The sequence below is a fragment of the Pezoporus wallicus genome, unplaced genomic scaffold, assembly GCF_028554395.1.
Source record: "Pezoporus wallicus isolate ANWC-B61680 ecotype Strahan unplaced genomic scaffold, APGP_CSIRO_Pwel_v1 scaffold_2584, whole genome shotgun sequence".
Taxonomy (NCBI): domain Eukaryota; kingdom Metazoa; phylum Chordata; class Aves; order Psittaciformes; family Psittacidae; genus Pezoporus; species Pezoporus wallicus.
The window spans coordinates 12,173,701-12,193,708 of record NW_026642851.1 but is presented as its reverse complement, the minus strand read 5'-3'; the positions used below and the strand labels follow the sequence as shown (position 1 = coordinate 12,193,708).

The following is a 20,008-nucleotide window of genomic DNA, read 5'->3' as shown; positions in this document are numbered from 1 at the left end:
CAAATGCTCGAGTTATTCTACGTATTTCCTCCACACAGCTGAAGGCTGCAGTCAGTGCTTAAAGTCCCAGAGGGAAAACATAAAAAAAAGAAAATACTGGTATTTTAAACTTACACTTACGAGACTGATAGCACATCAACATTACAAAAAGTAGAAATAGCAACATTAGTACACAATTCAATGCTTAGTTTATTTACCACTGTGGATTCGTAGGTGTTCCTTTAGGTGATGTTTGTATTTAAAAGCTTTTCCACATTCAGTGCACTTGAATTTTCGATTACCACTGGACTGTGTCACATGTCTCTGTAAGAAAGAATTCATAATTATCGCATAGGACAGCATGTTGGAAAAACACTTTGTATTTTCACATTGTAACAGAGAAAATGCAATACGAAACTGAAAAGAATTCAGCATAATTTTAAGAGACTGAAGGTGATATGCATTATGCATGAGAAAGAAACAAATTAGAATTCAGGCTAAAATTGAGCCACGTGTGTCTTCTGAAAAAGCCCGGTATAGTAAAAATAAAATAAAAAACAAACAAAACCCCAAAATATATTTGCTCCTTCTCCCAACTTTGGATGAAGCTTGCACTGACATGTTATATGAGTCATGCTAGTTTTGTGAAAGCAAAAAACCCAAGAAAAACCCCAAGCCCACCACCCACAGAATACGTCACACAGGACAGAGAAACATTAGAGCGTATAAAAGCCTGTTTAAAGTTAATCAGTTGACGTGATTTTTCCATTTACGTGCTTCCAGCACTTACAGTTGGCCTTGGATTCCTCTATGTAATGATGCCACACGATTGCTCAAGAGAAGACAGCTTAGTGACAACAAAGGCACTCCCAGTCACAATGAATTCTCAAGATAAATGCAAAAACTAAAATAACAATATGGAAGGATTTCCCAAGTACACAGCATCAAACCTCTTCACTATCTGCATTGAAACTTTGTGCTTATTTTGTTATATTTTGACTTGTGAGAGAGTTTATTGTTAAGCTCCAGATTATTTTTGATTTATCTTTATTGTTATACTACTTTAAAACCCACAAACGCTAAGACAGACATGTAAAAGTATGTAGTATATATGTGATGTGTATGCAAGATATATAATTTTATCACAAACTGCATAAATCTATACATCTTAGAAGTTGGAGCAGCTTAATTACCAACGTGAAATGGAACAATTATAAATTTTGTGTTCAAGCAAATTATTTAATAGAACAGTGTCTCCTTTCTAAGTAGAGTTCACTTTGCAAAAAGACACTCTGCCACCATTTGGATGCAGCTGTACATTTTTGGTAACCAGAGCAAGTATTTTCATAAACTAATAGAGTTATAGATGTATCTGGGGGAAACAGCCTGCCTCTGGAATGAAACCATGGTGGGGAGCTCCTACACCCAAGTCGGGTCTACTGCGGTTGGCAGCACTGGAGCAGATGCTCACCGGGTGCTGAGGCTATTCCTCAAGTGCAGACACAGTAGCTGGGGGCTGAGATGTGTGCTGGAGAAGCAGGGATTAATAAAAAGGCAGGATGATGTTCCTGGACTGATTTATGTCTTTAGATCTGAAGAATGCACATCTGTATAGTCTGCTGGATGAAGATCTGAGCACGCTGCTATGAGATACGCTGTCCAAATTATCAGCCCTCCCCATTCTACACGTTGTCCTCCTTTATATGATACAGGTGCTAACAGAAGACAAATGGAAATAAGATAATCTAAATTGCTTCCAAGTATTTGAATTTGACAGTTCCCTTGGGATAAGCATTTGGTTAAGCTGCAGTTCTAACCTCTCAGCAGATACTGCTCTCACCCTCCTTAGGGTAGGTTCCTTCCTGCCTCCTACCAGGCTCTGCAGTGAGGCTGCCACTCTGACTTACCCTGATTAGCACTTGACCCTTAGTTCTGGTTTTGTCAGCTGTCTTTTGCTAGTCCACACAACTTTTCAGCTTTCTTTAACTAAGTCCCTTGAAGACGATGTTCTAGATGATTGTGCCTGACCCACTGCCTTTCACTTTAATGATCCAACTTCACTGAGTCTAGAGGACCATGTCAGGATTTACTTAAGCCTGCAGAGAACCAGTTACTACTGTCTGACTTGAGATGATACAAGTTAAAGAATCTCAGCATATACACAGCTATTGCAGATGCTGGACTACATAAATATTCACAGTAATTATTAGTGCATGTATTCAATCTATCAGAAATTATTCTGCTACAGTCTTTAAAATTCAATGTCCTGCTTCCAAAGCATGGAAGCCCATATTCCTCTTAGCAATTTTTTAACGAGTTTTCCTGTTTTCCTGGCCACAGCTATAAGCTGCTTTGAACTTTCTGCTAGGCAGTGTTTCCATTTATTTTGCCTTACCTTCTTATATTTGTAATTCCTTATTCAGCTTTCTGGCTGTCTGTCCTATATTCTTCTTCTTTATAAATCTGTGATATCCTTAGAGTTAGTATCCAGGACCTTTTCTTTAAAATAACTAAGAAATCATAACTATCCTCTAAAGTACCATCTTTGGTACTCTTTCACTCTTAATCTTCTCTTATTCAAATGTTTTTTCCCCTTTCAGTACTGTTAAATCCACATTTTTTGTGCGTCTGATGTGTGATATATTTTTAAATGCACTGTACATAACTGTTTTCTGCTTATTAAAGAATTATCTGTACCATCCAGTAATACTACTCTGCATTCCTTTAAGGACAGAAAGAAGAAACATCCACATTAAGGTTTGTAACTAGCCACTAATGCATCCATGCATCAAACACTTATTATGCTTAGGGCTAAAGTTCACTCTTTTCATAGAAGAAAACAAAAACTAATTAATGGAAATCCTGAAAAGTTATTTGGAAGATGGGAATTACAGTTACATCATGTTTTTTTTAGAGATGGTTTGAGCATGGTGTTCAAGAACTGCCCATTTCTCAGTGGAGTCCACAGCAATATGAAATTTCAACAGACTACCTATGGGCGCTTTGTAAATTTATGAGAAGAAAAGTAAAACAAAGATAAGAAGCACTTATCCCTCAACATCTTTATTTGGTGCTTCATGTGTGAAAGCAGATGATATATAGGCAGCATCACCTCCTACCAACTGTTAGTGGTGTAGGAGCAGCCAGGAGAGCCATGAGGATGCCGGGCATGGGGAGAAAGAAGAAGGTGCAGGATGGTTCTCAGCTCTCACAGAAGTAGCTGCAGTTTGGCCTATCTCCCCATTCCTCAGGGAAGGCAGTGTCAACATACCTGTTCCACTGCCTTCACTACACTAGATACTACCTTTGCTCATTGCTTCCTTGTACAGAACAATTACAAAACTGTCAGTCACATGGTGGACATTAACCAGCCAACAAAGTTATCCATGTAATCTGCTTTCAGGTGAAGTCCTTTAAGAATGACACATTAAGATCTGAAGATGCAGCTGCTTAAGATCCACAACCAGGATGTCTACACTTACTATGGAAAAAAGTTAGTCTTGCATTACACAAATGACGTTACCAAGTACATGCACGTGAAGCCTGTTCTGAAGACATGACACCTTTGTGACAATAACATAAACAAATACATATTCCAAATTTGCCAAGTATCTAAACTATTATAGTTTTGATTCTAGTTATGGCTCTAGAGAAAAAAATACACTAGCATGGGTGTAATATTCAGTTCCAGATACTTCAAAGAAACAACATTTATCAAAAGCAATTGTGCCCATTGAAACGTATCTGCAGGAATACAATTTAGACTTCCCTTTGTGGCAATTCTGAGATCGCTTCGTCGCTTGGCATTTTTTAACTTTTCGTTCAAACTACATGCGAATATGGGAAAGGCTTCTACCTCTCCAACTACTTTATTCTTACGCATTTATGCTTCTAGTTGGAAAAACTGGAAAAATGTAGTAGCTCACAAATAAGCATTATACAAAAGCATTAATAGATTTTATAGTTAGAAATACAATGTGTATATAAGACCAAGTCTCAAGTGGAAGCCAAGCCAATAAGACAGCAAGACAAATAACTTGTTCATGGGAAATACATTTGAATAAAGAACTACCACCCCAGCATATGCAGGTGAGGTTATTACAAACCCTGAGAGAGAGCAAAATCCTTGCAGTGGGATAGCCAATACCTGTAACAATTTTTCCTATTTAATTTACCCATGAATGTAAAAACTCAGGTATAAAAATGTATATTAATGTATAATAAATTTTTAAGCCTGCTAAATTCTTGGATTTAGTGATACTTTGTAGAATGGAAGTTAATATGCAATGTGTAAAAACGCATTTCCTTTACTCTGTGTTACAGCCTTTCAGTTTAATAAAATATCTGTTGGTTTGGAGCTTCAACAAATACTGAAGCGCCTTCTTCCCCTTTATATTCTTTTCAGTATTCACTGTTTCCTATCTTTCTGTGATGTTTCCCTCCTGTTTCTTTCCATGGTGGTGGAAAGTATGTATCTTTTTAGCTTGGGTAATTCCTGACTGTTTCAGTAATTTTCAATTGGCTCTTGAGCCATAGAGTGCCCCTGAGAAGTTATGGAAGCATGTAATTGGGGGCGGGGAGGGGGTGTGTGTGTGATAGGAAATTGTGGGGATAAAAGCAGTAAAGAAAAAGAGGGAGAGGTGAACAGAAGCTCAGGACCTTCTGTTAGTGATGAGATGACTAACTTATGGAAGGCATTCGAGGGGACCATGCCCTCAGGACAGACCATGAACCAGACAAAACAAGCTCAGAGTATCTTTAGCCCTTTCTGTTGCTTCATTTACTATTGAAATGCTGTATTTCATGCACAAATTATTTGTATATTGCCTTATTGCATGGACTGCATTTAAAAACCGTTATCTCACAGTTCAAGCAAATGAATCAACGCAATGATTTGTTTCTTAAGGGCAAAAATGAGTACAGTAAATTTTAAATTAGCCAAACAGGATTTATGACAGAAAAATATGTTTCATTAAAGATTTGAGATTAGATCTGAGTCACAACTTTAATGTAATGCTAGCTAATGAACAGAAAAACACTAATTACCTATAAATGCAATAAAGCACTTCTGAAAACTAAAATTTAAACCCAACCAGATGCCTAGATGAAATGAACATAGGAATTCATATCTCATCCTTTGACATCTATGGAAAAAGCCTGACTTCAGCAGCAAGTTTAAGTGTGTGCTCCAGAACTTGGACTTCAGCACACAGATGATCTGATGTGAACAGTTTTATTTGCTCTGTCCATTTTTGCTCACATAACAAATCACAGCGTTGTTACAGAGGACGACAAATCCTTAATTCAAACGCCTCTTACTTGATCTCTTCCTGATTTGTGTGACGTCATGTGGCGGTCAAGCTGTGTTCTGTACGCAAACGTGTAACTGCACAAGGAGCAACTGAAGTTATCTTCATTTTTTTCATGGCGATACTTGATGTGTTCCTTCAAAGAGGTAAAACGCTTGTACCCTCGATCACAATATGGGCACGTAAGTAACTGGGAAAATGCATCAGGTGTTCCTACACAGGAGAGACAATAGACCATGTTTAAATAAATGTAAGTTCCAAACTTATTACCATCAACAGACATGCTTTACATTTACATATATTACTGTAAGAAAAGATGCAGCTGCTAGAAGGTCCATCTGTTTTAGAAAAATGACAATTTGTATCTTTTCCCACACATATTATGTTACTAACTACGCTATGGTACCATTGCCCTGTGTACACTGAAGAAAGTTCAGCACTATACCCAAACCCACACCTCTCATTGAGTCTGCCGGACTTCCCAGTATAGCACTAGAGATTCTATATATGTATTTCCGTTTAGAAAGTGGTCTGAAAATTGTGAAACAGTTTAAGATCCAGCAGTCTTTGTAGATCTGATTGACTCAATCACAGCAATCCTCAAATCCTGTTTACAAATTCACGTCTATCACTGAAACAACTAATAGCAGCCTATTTTCAGCTCCTGATATTATGAATATTATAAATAATATTTACAAGTTGCAGAGTATGTTTTTCTCTTTACCTAACACGGAACTGTAAGTGAAAAAGAGAACTGAAATAAAAAAGAAAAAAACAAACAAACAAAAAAAACAACAAAAAAAAAATCCTAGAAATGTGGTTTATAATTCTTATACCTGGACCTGTTGGAGCAGGTCCAGAGGAGGGCCACAGAAATGATCAGAGGGCTGGAGCCCTCTATGAAGCCAGGCTTAGAGTTAGGGTTTTTCTGCCTCGAGAAGGCTCTGGGAAGACCTTATTGTGGCCTTTCAGTACTTACAGGGGACTTACAAGAAAGACGGGGATAGACTTTTTATCAGGGCCTGTAGCGATAGATCAATGGGTAATGATTTTAAACTGAAGGAGAGTAGATTTAGACTAGATATAAGGAAGAAATTTACAATGAGGGTAGTGAGGTAATACAACAGTGCTCAGTGCGGTTACAGATGCCCCATCCCTGGAAGCATTCAAGTTCAGCTTGGATGGGGCTCTGAGCAACCTGATCTAGTTGAAGATGTCCCTGCCCACTGCAGGGTGGTTGGACTAGATGACCTTTTAAGGTCCCTTCCAACACAAACCATTCTATGATTCTATGACACATCATGTACATGCTAATAGGACATGCTGTCTGCAGATCAGAAAGGAGAGAGATCAGACGTGAGGCCATAAATATGATTCTAATGTGATCCTCAGAATTTATTCTGCTGGCTTTCACGAAGTTACTTCTGTATCAGTACAGGACAAAGTGAAATCAGATTGAAGCTGAATATCATTTTCACAAGTCTATTTCTGAGAAGTCAACATTTATGAAGTTTTAACTCCATCTCTTCTTATCAGCATATATTTAGCGCCATAGAATAGTAACATAGTCTATCCTTGAAAAATAATTTTTTTTTAAAGGATCGGAAAGGAAAATATTTTTTATAAATTGACAAAAGTGCTTGCATAAATGTCTGGCTTGCTGTATTTGATCAAACTATCAATTTATACAAAGTGATATCCTTCAATGACCATGCTACTCTTCCACGTTTTAAGGGAAATGGGAAGCAAATTTTGCAAGGATGCACCTCTCTGCTGTGCTGAGTGAGAGCAGGAGAGAAAGGTGGAAGGTCTTTATTGACTATCATTTTATGCTCTGAAGCACGAAGGGCAAATTTGTGTGCACCGTCATCTTAAGTTGAAGAACTATAAGCATTATTAATGCTCATAAAAATAATCAGTACTTTACAAAGTACTTCTGAATTATTTATCTCCATGACCTCTTTTAGGACTTATCACCATAGACTGATTACATGCTCTATAAAGTAGCAATTCACTCTGTTTGTGTGGAATTTACTGACTTTATTTTTACGGAATGTGCCATTGTTCTTGCAACAGTGAAAAGGAAGAGTCAGACCAGTTTTCATTATTACTAAACCCCAACACCTTCTCTGTCATATATGGTTTTTTTACACTTGTTATGGTAACAGTCAAGGTCACACTTGTATTACACTGTTTTTTGTGTTCTTGTACTCCTTTCTGCTTTTCCTGGATCAGCCAGGTTGTCAAAAGATTAACCTCTCCCCACATGCATAGATACAGCATGCTTCCTTTCAATCCTCTTTTTTCCATCTACAATTCAATTCACCTGACATAAAGAATACTCCATTTCTGCACAAATACAACTCAGTGAAAATTACAGAAATATGTTAATTTAAATTCTGTTCCACTGGAGCAAACGTCAAAATGGCAGTGTTTTCCCAAAGCCACTATTTTTCTGTCACTTCTTTTGCCCAGTCCCCTGGTTTGGAATCATGTATCTTTAGCAAATATCACTGTATTTTTGGCATGTTCTGTTCCAAAAGATTAAAACCCTGAACATTATTTTTCAGCATCTTGGTTTTCCAAATACTTCCCTGTTAACCTACTGGGCTAGTTCAAATTGAAATTTTTGATAAAAATGTGTATTTTTTTAATGATTACATGGAAATTATATCGCAAGGCTGTAAAACTAACTTGACAATCTGCGCCACTGCAACCACAGAATAACATCTTAAATTACCTGTAATTTTTAAGATGCTACTGTTGAGCATGTATCTTAATTCTATCTATAGGGATGCTGGAGAGGGACCCTTCATTAGAGACTGTCGTGATAGGACAAGGGGTAACGGGTTAAAACTTAAACAGGGGAATTTTAGGTTGGATATAAGAAGGAAATTCTTTCCTGTTAGGGTGGTGAGGCACTGGAATGGGTTGCCCAGGGAGGTTGTGAATGCTCTGTCCCTGGCAGTGTTCAAGGCCAGGTTGGACGAGGCCTTGGGTGATATGATTTAGCGTAAGGTGTCCCTGACCACAGCAGAGGGGTTGGAACTAGATGATCTTAAGGTCCTTTCCAACCCTAACGATTCTATGATTCTATGATTAATTGAATCGTGCAAAACTTGTATACCACAAAATATTTGTAATTCAGGTCCTATTTCTGTATATGAATAGGCATATACACAGTTTAAATTTCTCAAATATTTTAATTTACTTTTTTTTTTTTTTTAATCTTTAATAACATAAAATCTCTCGAAGAGCAGAACAAAATTGTTAGTGTTAACCCATTCACCACTCTCCCTTAAACTTCAGTACAGTAATACAGCTACAGTGACAGGTTTTTGGCAATGCACATTTTCTTAAATGACTGGAAGACAACTCCTAACCCTTTATGCAGGATGTTACTTTCTTTCGACAAATCTTAAATACAACAGTAAAGGAACACAATCTGGTTGAAACTGCAGTTGTCATAGGTTATGAAAGCTGAACACATCAAAAAGCAAAACAATGCATAACCAATCTGAACAGGTTTTGCATTCAAATATTTCATGATGAAGAAACCTTCAGTCTTTCACACTTAACAAACTATGACTTCTCATCTCACTCAGAGGAGCATTTTAAGCACAAAACTTACAGAAAAAAAGACTTCTATTTAAAAACAATAACAGGTATTTTTTTTTCACAAAAATATTTCTGTATAAGCAATATTTCTTTTTTCTCCACTGCTGTTTTTTCAGGAAAATACCCAAAAGCCTGTCATAGATTGGCTACTTAATAAAAGAACTCCTACCTAATATGTCCTTTTGGGTGTTTTGTTTAGAAATATAAAAAGGAAAGGAACGTGTTACAACTCCCCTGAAGTTATTCTTACATAAAGTCATACTATCTTGCTTCACTCCCATTATATTTAATAAATATTTGTTCTGTTCTTTCGTTTAGTGCTGTTGAATGATTTATGAATGCTTGAATTTTTATTTCCAGATACTTAGGATTATCAATTAGGTACCCATACAACTGAACCCCAGTGCATGTCTTGTTTTACAAAATCAAGTAGTATTGTTTTTTGCATGATGATCCCATCCTCATAGAATTATTTAACTAAGATTCTCCCTCAACCCCCAAAGTCATATGTATATGCATTGCTGTCTTCTAAAATACAATGGAATGTTTGGGTCCAGTCGTTAGTACAACTTATTTGTCAGAACTGAACTGGTGGTATATCTACCATTTTCATCCTGCCCACTAGCTTCTGGCGTGCCTTGTCTCTGGTCCTCCTCAGGTGCTTCAGGGTAGATAACAGCTGTATCTTCTTGCTGTAGGAACTCTTCAACATTAGGGTCATGGTTTTGTTCATTTTCTGCATCAGAATCACATTCATCTTCTTTCACTATGAGTTAAAAACAAGAAACAAGATATGAAATGAATAGTTTAAAAAGAACATAAATGAGATTCAGTAATTCACATTGCCAAACCACCCTCTACCCAGGGATTTCAAAACTCTTTACAAATAGCTGTACAGTTCAAGCTCTTTTAGATGAAGGAATATGACAAGTTTTAAAAACGAGAACCAGTGGCATAACAACATTTTGACTAAAACACATTTGGCTCTTCAATTCAGTGCATTTTTATCATTTCAGATTTAGCTGTTCAGCTTCCCGAGAAGCTCCCCTTAATTTGATTTAGCCCTTGTAGTTTGAAGGCCATCTTACCATCTTGGCTCCTATGTTTGCAAATGTAAATTTTTTGCCTTCAAGACATAATTTTTAACATATTTAAGACCTGCTCATTAGTGCAAGCCCAGAAGATATTTAAACTCTGATAAACAAGTTGGCTGGCTGAAATGCAGCAAACTTGAACTTTTGAGTGGCCTGTTTTCTGCTATCAAAAAGGTTTCAGATCTAGTTAACATTCTTCAACATTTCCCAGTTTAAAACTTACGAAAACAATAAATGAAGAACTATATTTCAATGTTGACAAATAATAAATTAAATATTTTACTTCATGTTTGTATGATAAATATTTACTACCAAGTATTTGCCTAAATACATTGTTCATTGAGTTTACTTTTACCATGGTGGAACATTCTGTGAGGGCTCTACCTGCGGCACACTAAATCATGATAGATCTTCTCCACTTTTAATAACATGAGGTACATTTTTAATAGGAAGGAGTTTTCCCTGTGTGAAGTCACACACTCAATTTACAATTTGACACAATCTTTTTACGCCATGTTCCTGTCTCTCACATAGAGACTGTAATACAATACATAATGTAGCTCTCCATACTTGTTTGGAGACATCTGACTTTGTAGTAACTAAAAAGAATGTGCAAATCTACAGTTTTAAACACATCAAAGTAATTTACTTATTCATTAAATAAAGGTTATCTGGATAACATTGAACTATTTAGTGTTATGGGCATTAAAAGAAAAAAAAAAGAAAGTATAAAAAAATTTTTAAAAGCTGATGGGCTATAAGTTACTTTTCTTTGTCAATCAGAGAAATAACAAAATAACAAAGTATTTGGTTTTGTTTGGTTCTTAAACTGAAGTACACATTTTATTCTACCTTCCGTATAATCATTATAAACAGAGGAGTTGATAATAAGATATGGTATGAGCTTAAGTTTATTTTGCTATATTCCTTATTAGTTTAAAATACTACCTACATGCAAGATCAATGTTATTCTTTGTTTTGCCCTTAGGAGATGTGCTGCTGCAGCCAGCCCTCATGGGAGGGGACAGCTCTGTGTCACTAGTCAGCAACACCTCCAGACCCAGGACATCCAAAAGGAGCCCAGACTATTCTTCCTAAGCTAGAACAGTTTACAATTTAAGACATCTACTGAGGAAGAGCAAAGCAGTTTATAAATAGAGGTGGGAGAACTTCGAAGACTTCGGGAGAATACTCACCTAGCCCTAATTCAATAGCACTTTATGAATAAAGGGCTCAGATTAACAAATAAATACCTGTACATCCAACTTCATCTGTCTGAGCTTCAGGCCCCAGGATTTCTTTCGTTTCTTTTCCAGCTGAAATAGTACATTTCACAAAAAGAAGAATGAATATTTATAAAGAACCCAAAACACACACAAAAAAGCCACACACACCTCAACAGCTTAAATATCACAGAATCACAGAACAGCTTGGGTTTGAAGGGACCTTCAAAGGTCAGCTTATATTTGAGTTACTTCTTCAGCATTTTTTCCCATTTCTCCATTGTTTAGAAGAAATGTATTTAAACACAATGTTCTTTCAAAAGCATGGATTGCACGTTATTTCAGCAGAGTGCAATCAGCTGAACCACAAAGATATTCCATCATTACAGAAATGAAATCTTAAAAGGGAGAAACATTAAACACAAACCATAAGTTTAAGAGAAGGACAGGGACAGTGTATTTCTCCAGCAAATACAGTCAGCTACTTAAATAACCCTATCTACAAATGTAGATCTATGATACACTGGAATACTATTTCTGGAAACCAAAGTATCATAAACCAAATATATGAAAAAACTGTTTTCTCCAATTAGCAGTTTTTTTAAATGACTGACAGTTTGCTAGTCAAGTCTGCGAACAACTACCTAATGCGTTATCTTTCTTGTAAATCATCTAGAAACCACTTTTAGGCTGCCATTGCTTAAATAAACAAGGATTTTAAACACATGCTCTCCGATTCAGATCAACTGTGCACTACAAAGATGTTTCATGTATCGATTCCAATATTCAGTACAAGTTTGCAGGTACCAGATGTCCACAGAACTAATGCTGAGGAGCCTACCTGCCTCCAAAACTCTACCAGCTCCCGCTGAGCTGCAGCATTCAAGGATGCAGCATGGAAGTTTTAACTCACTATAGCTGTGGATTCAAATCAATAAACTGCCCAAGTTGTTCCTAATTTATGTTTGTTGGGTCACCTGAACTGGGAAGTTCCTATTGGAAAGGACACTGATGCCACTCTGTCAGTGCTTAGGAAAGCTATGCTGGATTTTGAACTAATTATAATTTTGGCTCATGATACCACAGATTTGGTTCAGAATGCAATGCAAAATTTAAATCCAAAATTTAATTTCTTAAAAACAATCATGATACAAATCCACTATTTTTATTTAAAAAGGGTTTGTGATTTTTCTCCATTATGAAATAGGCTCTGTGGAAGAGGGGGAATATCAGTAAGTTATTACTCATAGAAATTTAAATTATAGTGTTGCTAGTAAATTCCATTTGCTTCAGTATAAATAAAAGCTATGCTTTCCATGGCAATGTCAAGGAATTTATGACATTATAGATTAATCTCAGTGAAGTTGAAAACCATCTCAGTTCTAATAATCAGAACCTCTGCTTGGTACTTTCTCTTGCAATATCTAAAAGTGGGGTGTAAGACAAGGAGGAGCCCTTTTCCACAGGGAGTGATCTTCCTTAATGCTGTAGGAATAATTAATAATTTGAGAAATGTTAATTAGAGCTCCATCTTTGTAGCTATGGATGGTCCACATAGGAAGGCAACTTTGCAATTGTCCCTTCAGAAGGCCAATTACCATGCTGCAAATACAGCTGCTGGGAAGCAACGGAAAGGGATGTGAACAGATTTTAAACCGCTGTTCCACCAAGCAGAAATCACAGCTCTGAATTCCAGAAGAAATTTGAGCTACCTGCTGAATGACAGCTTAAATACAGGTTTCCATGAATAACATCTAGGTCATGAATATCCATCTTGCCACTACATCTGGACCTACCACATAATTCTAAAACATGTTCTTGGACTTCTGTATCTCATCATCACTTATGAGCAGCTGTTTAGAGATACAGTGGGACTTCCCAGGGTTAAATACTAATGATTTTCAGATCACAGGCAGCAGTGTGTACTAGCGGCGAACATGCATGACACAATCACTGCCTTATAGGCTGACTGTAAAGATCTCTCCATGGGTAAGATACTGATGAAATTAAAACCACTAGCAAATGGAAAATTTGGATGCTGGCAGAAAGTCAGACTTCATTGAAATTTTCACTGCAGTCTTATCTTCAGAGAAGGGAACAAACTCGAAAGCCCATCAAGAGTTTCTAATTTAAATTCTTTAGAACTAATTTTCTGATATGCATGTAGCAAGCGCTATTTACAGCTTACAGTATTGCCTGGTTGTTTGCTTATGTGAGTAAAAACTTGATCAAAAAGATGCTACACTTGTTTAGCCTTCCTCCTAAATGAAATTAATAAAGAATAGTACAGTAACCTTCCTCAGCTACCCACCACACCACACAGAAAGAACACAATCCATCTTACAGCACATAGGCTCAACCTAAAATTTTATGAGTTAAAGGAATTTTTGAGTTCCAGGAAGAACTTAAACATAAAACATAACTTCCTTAATTTTTAAAGGTTATTTCAAGGTCTAGACAATTTTTTGACATTTTCAAAGATATCCTACTTCCAGGGCTTGAGATCTCTAGAATTGCTAAATACTCATAATACATAATAAGGATTTTTAAATGCATTAACATAATAAGTCCATAAATTTAACCCTTAATTAAAACAAACCCCCAAACATCTGTAGTGTAGGTTTTACTTCTAACTAAAAAAAAAAATAAAAGTCACATTACAGAATCATCACACACATGAATGCTGGCGTACAGCCAAGAACTTGTGCAGGATACACGTGATTCACTTTTTCAAACCCATTTAACCGTTTCCATTAAACCTCTTGAGATACACACCTTATATTTAAAAACACCTGTTCTGAAGGTCTTTCATAAAGTCAGTTAGAATGACTAGAAACGGAAGGAAACTAATCTGATGAAGAAATGTTACGTGTGTTGTTTCTATTCCTGGGCATTTGTGAACGGAATAAATATGTAAAAAACTCATTCTGTCAGGTTGAGCTAAACCCAGGAACTTTCAGTACTACTTTACTGATAAAACACAACTTACTAAAACTGCTGTAGTATGTATTCTAAAAATAATCGCTAGCCCTGAAGATGGTATTAGTGTTGCAGAGACACCTACACCAGTACATTTCCCTGCATGAGAGAAATCATGCATTCAATACTCCTCTCTTAGAAATCTTCAGATTTCTAATGTGCAACCAAGACTAATGATTTTCAGGTCACACCTTTCCTTCTAGGAAAGCTATAATAAAGTAAAGAGTATTTTACCCCAGCAAGTCAAAGCTCCGTAAAATCTAATGTATCCTTAATTTTTCTCATGTAGTCATCACCAGACTGCTACAAAAGAGGCTTCAGAACACATAATTTTTACGGAAGAAATTTAGTTTGAGCAAGCCTGTATGGCAACTATTTAATCTTTTGTCTGTCTAAACACTGATGAAAGCCTGTCTTCATCAGCAATGACCAAGGCAGAGAAAACATTGCCTACATAGTGAATTCTACAATCACAGTAGAATTTGATTCAAATGCTTCATTTTGGAAAACTAATTTTAAAAGGTTAAAAATACTACATTTGAAATAAGGAGTCAAAAAAGATGCCACCCCATGTCTAGAGCTCTGAAAAAAACCAAAGGTTTTCTGATGAAAGACACTGTGTCATGACTACCTGTGTGTAGGTACATTTTCCAGCAAATTCAGTCCAAAGGGTCTTCACCCAGCACCTCTGTGAGGCAGCGCTGCTCTTCGCTCCCTATTTCAGGTTTCCTACACTTACACTTGAAGGGTTCAAGAAATAGTCTACACACAGCCCATTTTTATGTAACTGCAATTCCTGATAGATACAGCCTGCAGTAGAGCAAAGATATTACAAGAACTAAGAAAATTACCTACCTAATAATTTAGCTACAAAATACTCATTTCCCTGCACAGCATACCTTGGCAATAGCAGCTATGTAAAAACAGGCTGAGCTGATGCTATTCTTTGAACTCTCAGCTGCTCTCTCTCAGCTGGATTGCAGTTAGGGACCATCTGACTGCTTTCTGTTTATTTAGATGTGAGGTCATGCAATTGATCTTAAACCCCCAGTTTTAACAAGGTAGATGCTGAAGAGTTGTGGCTTGAGATCAGACACCAACAAGGATATGACAGAAAATATTCTCTATCTTTCAGGGAACTAAGGCCAAATTCCACGATAATTTCCAATAGTTTATGCATTTATCCCAATTTGGCACAAATGTAAGCATGCTGTGTGCTATTATGAAACTCGGGATCTGATTCCACAGTAAAAAAGGCCTATTTCCTGATTGCTTCAAATTTTCAGCTTCTAAAGCTGCTGCATAATACGTGAAACATTTAAGTCCTTTTAGTGTTTTTGAAACACAGATTCATTATGAATAAGAGAGCAAATTCTAAACTTAATAATCTAAACCTTTTTTTTTTACTATATTTTACAAGGGAAAAGGCAGAGGCAGCTCAGAAGGAGAAATTTATATCTGAATATTACTGTTTCATGTTTTTGGCTTATGGCTTACTCTGTAAGTTGAGCAAACCCTGAACCTTACCGGGAGTTATGGCAGAGACCTGCCATACGAAAAACGAAAAGCAAGTGGCTAGTCTCTGATCACCCTTGAGAACCTACATTTGAAGCTCCTGTTTAACAATGCTGGTGGAATGAATGCACCTTTGAATCTGCCTCAAATATTAAAAAAGAACATGAAATATATTACAATATACATACAAATATGTTAAAAACCCTCTATTTTGACTATGACTATCACACGTTATTTCAGTGTCCTGGGTTCAGCTGCAGCAGTCATTTTTCTCCTTCTTAGTAGCTGGTGTAGTGTAGTGTTTGCAACTTTAGCCTGGGAACAATGTTGCTAACAAAGTGACCAAAAAAAATTTCTAGTGAATCTACACTTTAGAAACCTTTCTTTACATATCATCATCAGTGAAAATGAACATACCTTCATCTTCCCAGCCACTGTTTGTACTCCCTTCTCTTTCACTGTTTTCTGGTAATACTGTATGGTCTGTTGGCAAGTCATCTTCTGGCACGCTAGCATCACAGTCTGCTGCATCAGTTACACTTTCTTCTTCCACTATATGCAATTTATCTTCATCGTCTGAATCTGAGTTTGCTTCTACCACGTTATTATAATTGGTGACTGTAGACAGACAAAAAGCAAAATACTGATCAATATACTCATTTACAGCATGGAGGTCCAAAGCTTTCAGAACTTTGTCTTACTAGTGTTAAACAATATTTTGTTACAGATAGCTGTGCATAAAGAGGATAAGCTGTATATATATATATATAGCAATCACTGGGGTATAGAAGGCACAAAACTGCAGGGAAACAACTGACACTGAAGGCCAAGTGACCCCAGGTTGACCACACTTGAGATGGCAGCTCAACTGCTCTTGTCAGGTCCCGTGAAACAAGACCTTGTCTGCAGTTACCTATGCTAGCTATGCGCACCCAGTCCACCTTCTGGCTGGCTTTTCCTGTAACTGATGGGTATGTGAATCAAGGAGCAATAAATAGGAACAATAAGATTTGACTCAGAAGGGCTAAAGTGCTCTTGATTTAAGCAAAAAGGCTCTTGTAGTTACACCCAAAGATCCCACTAAAGACTCAACAGCACGAAATGTGAAAGGAAAAATCTCAGAGGTGACTTACAAAGGAAATCTTGCATAATATTTTCCCTAGCTACCAGGAAAAAGTAATAACTCTACATTTCAGCCTGAAGAACATATTGTGAGAGTCTTGTGGACAAAGGATTATACAACGATATATGCTTCTGCCATATGGGAGCAGATTATTATTAAAATAGTCTTCATTTGTAAGCACAAAAGATCAGTTATAGCCATTTCAATTTAAACTGTAAGGATTATGTATTAGGAAAAAAAAATCACTTTCATAATCTGTTGAAATGTCTTGTTACACTGAAAATAAACTATTAAACATTTACATCTATATGCGCATTACTTCTTCATTGCCACATTTGAATTTCTTACAGAAATGCTTTAAAATACAGTTTAAGACAAGAGAATAAATATATTGATGAATAAACTAACAAGACTTGTCATGGCTGCAGTACTCCTTCAGTGGTTATCAGAATAACTGACCTGGAAGGCACATAATCATGCTACTTAATGATACCTGCATCTTGTCACTGTTAGCACATGAGAAGCCAGACTGATTCTTTCATGTGAAATCCAGCCCATTGTCCTGGGTTCAGCAGTAGCAGTCATGTTTTTTTCCTTTGTGTTAACTGGTGCAGTGCTGTGTTTTGACTTCTAGTTTTGAGAACAGCGTTGGTGAAGCCGATGTTTTCGGTTGTTGCTAAGTGATGTTTACCCTGACCAAGGACTTTGTGAGGCTCATGCTCTGCCAGGGAGGAGGGGAGGCTGTGAGGAAGCAGAGACGGGGCGCCTGACCCGGGCTAGCCGGGGAGGTATTCCATACCACAGCACGTCATGCCCGGGGTGGGGGGTAACTGGGAGTTGCCCGGAAGGACACGGGCTTCCGGGTGGAACTCGTTTTCTTGGCCGGTGGTATCGTATTCTCTTCCCTTGTTATTTTCCCTTATCATTGTTTTAGCTGATAGTAGCGGTGGTGATTTGTTGCTGGACTGTTCTTGTCTCAACCCGTAGGAGTTGCACTCTCTCGATCCTCCTCCCCGTTCCTCCGGGAGCGGGGAAGGGGAGAGCCCCGGTGCAGGGAGGGGGGGGGAGACGAACACGGACCTTGATTGTTGTCAGCTTGGCACCACTCACTGGGAGTGAGTGAACAAGTTACCTGACTGGGTTTAAACCACGACAGTTCTTTTTGGCGCCCAACGTGGGGCACGAGGGGTTGAGATAAGAACAGATCTGACTGGATTGATAGTCACTCGTCACAATGCTGATTTATTGGCTCTCAAGGTTTTTCCTCTTGATCTCACAGTTTCAGTATACCATATCTTACGTCCATCCGGTATTGGCTGTATTAGTGTTTTTCAAGTGTGGGGCTTGGGCTAAGGTTTTTATCCCATTGTACTTTATGGTAATGACTTGTAATACAATAGAATCATTGATCATGAAACTGATCTGGTTTATGTTCCCAGTGTGGTCACCACCTTTATACTTTGGGAGGTATATGATGGAGGTGCATTACACATTTTTTTCTCCTTCTCAGGTGCTCAACCTGTGAAGGAGACATCCTTTTACCCTCCTAGTCGTCCCCCCAGACCATTTACATTTGAGAGTTTTGAATTTTTTAAATGGCCTTTTAATGCTCTTGAGACTTGTTTGCTGATGGTGATGGGAATCACCATGCTAACACGCATACAGAGTGTGTTTTGCCCACTACTGATTTCAAGAGTTAAGCAGATTCAGGTTTGGGTCTTGTCTGGGGTCAAACGACGATGTAGGAGGACCGAGAGATTTTCCCAGAGGCTGGACAGCCATGAGTGGCAGGGTGTGTGGGATAGTATGGGCAAGTATCTAGGTCAGTGGGCCCCTCCAGTATTTTGGAATTTCACTACCGAACAACTGCAAAATCCAGAAGAGCGTGTGCTGCTTTGACTGCTAAGTTTCTGCAATGTGTTTACAGTCACCACAGAAAACTACTGAAGAACATCAGTCTATGAAATCACATGAAATTGTGTCTCAGTTTAGCTGCTCCCACATAGGCTTCCAAGGACAAATCCTTGAGATGTACTAGGCTATCCCACCTGATCCCTGTCTGTCTCATAAGTGTTGTGAGAGCCATGTACCAGACAGGTTGGGTATTCTGGGGCAACTCAGGCAGCCCTAGGCACTTACATGGAATTAATTTACAAATTGATTGACTGAAGGTTATTGAATGAAGTCCTGTATATCCACTGTGTAGAATCCACTACATGTCCTGTATCCAGTATAAGAATGCAGTCCTACATATCCACCATGTAGATGTCTACATCTGAGCTGAATAGCCTAGTTTTCAGTCATAATCTCTCTACTGGTGTAGAGAGAAAAATGTGGGGGGTTAGATAAAATTAATATAATTTACTTGAGATGGGATGTATTGTCCTCCAAGATTTCTCAAGTGCCTAGATCAAATCAAGACATCAATACCTTTTCTATCATATTTTTCTCATTCAAAAATACAATGTCCCTTGATTGCATTTTGCTTACGGCCATACCACCCTGAACACGCCCGATCTCGTCCGATCTCGGAAGCTAAGCAGGGTCGGGCCTGGTTAGTACTTGGATGGGAGACCGCCTGGGAATACCAGGTGCTGTAAGCTTTTTTGCTGACAACAATCAAGGTCCGTGTTCGTCTCCCCCCCCCCTCCCTGCACCGGGGCTCTCCCCTTCCCCGCTCCCGGAGGAACGGGGAGGAGGATCGAGAGAGTGCAACTCCTACGGGTTGAGACAAGAACAGTCCAGCAACAAATCACCACCGCTACTATCAGCTAAAACAATGATAAGGGAAAATAACAAGGGAAGAGAATACGATACCACCGGCCAAGAAAACGAGTTCCACCCGGAAGCCCGTGTCCTTCCGGGCAACTCCCAGTTACCCCCCACCCCGGGCATGACGTGCTGTGGTATGGAATACCTCCCCGGCTAGCCCGGGTCAGGCGCCCCGTCTCTGCTTCCTCACAGCCTCCCCTCCTCCCTGGCAGAGCATGAGCCTCACAAAGTCCTTGGTCAGGGTAAACATCACTTAGCAACAACCGAAAACATCGGCTTCACCAACGCTGTTCTCAAAACTAGAAGTCAAAACACAGCACTGCACCAGTTAACACAAAGGAAAAAAACATGACTGCTACTGCTGAACCCAGGACACCCATTAAGGTAGAGGTAGAT

The 20,008-nt window shown here is 38.2% G+C and overlaps 1 protein-coding gene and 1 non-coding gene across 3 annotated transcripts in view; one reads left to right on the top strand and one right to left on the bottom strand.

Annotated features, from left to right (window-relative positions):
• The window catches only part of ZEB1 (zinc finger E-box binding homeobox 1), a 126,617-nt gene that overhangs the window by 9,194 nt on the left and 97,415 nt on the right, over positions 1 to 20,008 (bottom strand). For both annotated transcript variants that reach the window (XM_057432851.1, XM_057432850.1), the window contains exons 2-6: positions 16,135 to 16,335; positions 11,254 to 11,316; positions 9,511 to 9,672; positions 5,299 to 5,501; positions 198 to 303 (exon numbers count right to left, since the gene is read on the bottom strand). In XM_057432851.1, coding sequence (XP_057288834.1) covers positions 198 to 303; positions 5,299 to 5,501; positions 9,511 to 9,672; positions 11,254 to 11,316; positions 16,135 to 16,335 — 735 coding nt within the window. The remainder of the gene's footprint in view (positions 1 to 197; positions 304 to 5,298; positions 5,502 to 9,510; positions 9,673 to 11,253; positions 11,317 to 16,134; positions 16,336 to 20,008) is intronic.
• Positions 19,325 to 19,443, top strand: LOC130611773 (5S ribosomal RNA). Its single transcript, XR_008975313.1, has one exon. It is a non-coding gene; the product is annotated as a 5S ribosomal RNA (ribosomal RNA).